Source organism: Rosa chinensis, chromosome 6 (genome assembly GCF_002994745.2).
Source record: "Rosa chinensis cultivar Old Blush chromosome 6, RchiOBHm-V2, whole genome shotgun sequence".
NCBI classification, from domain to species: domain Eukaryota; kingdom Viridiplantae; phylum Streptophyta; class Magnoliopsida; order Rosales; family Rosaceae; genus Rosa; species Rosa chinensis.
The window spans coordinates 39,194,249-39,196,126 of record NC_037093.1 but is presented as its reverse complement, the minus strand read 5'-3'; the positions used below and the strand labels follow the sequence as shown (position 1 = coordinate 39,196,126).

Here is a 1,878-nt window from a genome sequence, read left to right as displayed (position 1 = left end):
AATTCACGCATCACTGCCTTGTAAGTTCTTGGTCTTCACCTTTTTAGTGCTCCTGGAAGTTACTTGCTTCATATTTTATGAGGATATTTCGTTTCTTTAATTGCAGAGTGTTGGCAGACATGGGTTTGAAAGGCCGGCTACCCACTGATATCGAGTTGTTATCTGAGCTACAAATTCTGTAGGTCTTCTATTTTCAATTGGCATCTTACATTAGTTATATCAATTGGCATCTTACATTAGTTATATCTGGGGCTTAATAACTATAATATGTGAGACCAAATTCCAGGAACACAGTTCAGTGCTCAATGTTTCATAAGCGCTCGCTTCTTTGAAGAATTTATCATCATTACTAGAATTCTGTTTACTACATTTCAGTCCCAATTATCTGATGCATTAAAATTATGGTTAATAGACATGTCAATTAGTCTTGTGGAACTCATTTCTGGTCATGTTTCATATAGGAATTTATCTTTCAACAAGGGCCTCACAGGACAACTTCGAGCTTCAATTGGAAAATTGACGAAACTAGTACACTTGTAAATGAAAATTACTGGTTTCACCACTCGTTGGTTTCTTATGCAATTGCCTATCTAACTAACTTGCTTTCTTGTTTGCACATCAGAAACCTGGTTGGTTGCAGTTTCTTTGGTCCTATTCCAGATGCTATAGGATCTCTAACGAAGCTGTCTTACCTGTAAGATGTCTGGTCTTTCTATTCCCTAGTGCTTTTTTTTTTGGCTAATATGCAAAGTATGGCAATCTTCATTGGTTTTCTACTGCAGATCTCTCAAAAACAATAGTTTCAGTGGGCCAATTCCGCCTTCCATTGGTAATCTGGCCAATCTTACTTTTATAGACCTATCTGACAACAAGCTTCAGGGATCCATCCCAGTCTCTAATGGGACTACACTTGGTCTTGATAAGTTACTTAAGGCGAGACACTTGTATGTCAACAGTAGTTATAATTCTTAGCTGACTAGTTTTCTTTACCTTGTATTTGTTCTGTCCATATTTTTCCTCTGATCTTTTTCAAATGCAGTCATTTTGGGAACAATCAGCTCTCGGGCCCAATTCCACCTCGACTTTTCAGCTCAATGATGGCCATGATACATTTGTAAGTTTTGTTATACTTAATGACTATGGCTTGAGGATCTAGTAAAAATCAATACCATTTGGCTACCGACAAATAGGAAATAGGAGGTATTTGTGTGAAAAAAAACATGTATCTAATTATCTCTACTTTTGCACACATTTCTTATCTTAAAGGGTATTGCCTCTGCTAGCTGCGTCTTTTTGTAATGGAATATTGGATATAATGTCTCCGAATCCTGAGCTTTCATCATTTGGAAATGCAGATGTTAAAGGACACAATTTACTTTTATGTGTGCAGAATTTTTGACAGAAACAATCTAAGTGGTAGCATCCCTTCAACTGTTGGACTTGTTCAGACATTGCTGGCGGTGTGAGTATCTCTCTAATATTCACTAGTGTAGTTATACTACTATTAGAGATGTGGCCTGCATACAGTATTTGTACTGAATATTTTTATTTTTCTGGTGCAGACGCCTGGATGGAAATTCATTAAGTGGGCGTGTGCCTTCGAGCCTCAACAACCTTACTAATGTGTCTGAACTGCAAGCATGGGAGGCATAACCAAATAAATAATCAGCATCTCTTTCAGGAAATCTTTGAACAAATTATACTGCATGTGGTTATTGCAGTAGTGGTATCTTCTACACTAGCCTTAAACTAGGTTAGGGTTTATTGTGCAAAACTTTTGAAACTACCTCAAGCTCTAATTTTGGATAGAAATTAATACAGTTCCCTAATATTTAAAGTACATTTGAATTTCATGTTATTTGTGGATCAGCTTTCTAG

The 1,878-nt window shown here is 36.7% G+C and overlaps 1 protein-coding gene across 1 annotated transcript; it reads left to right on the top strand.

Moving 5' to 3' along the window:
* The first annotated feature begins 236 nt into the window (after positions 1–236).
* On the top strand, positions 237–1,118 carry LOC112170405 (leucine-rich repeat receptor protein kinase HPCA1-like). Its single transcript, XM_024307678.2, has 4 exons — positions 237–536; positions 623–694; positions 783–944; positions 1,040–1,118. Exons 1-4 carry the CDS (start codon positions 415–417, stop codon positions 1,116–1,118), a joined length of 435 nt encoding a protein of 144 aa, XP_024163446.2. The 5' UTR covers positions 237–414.
* The last annotated feature ends 760 nt before the right edge of the window (positions 1,119–1,878 follow it).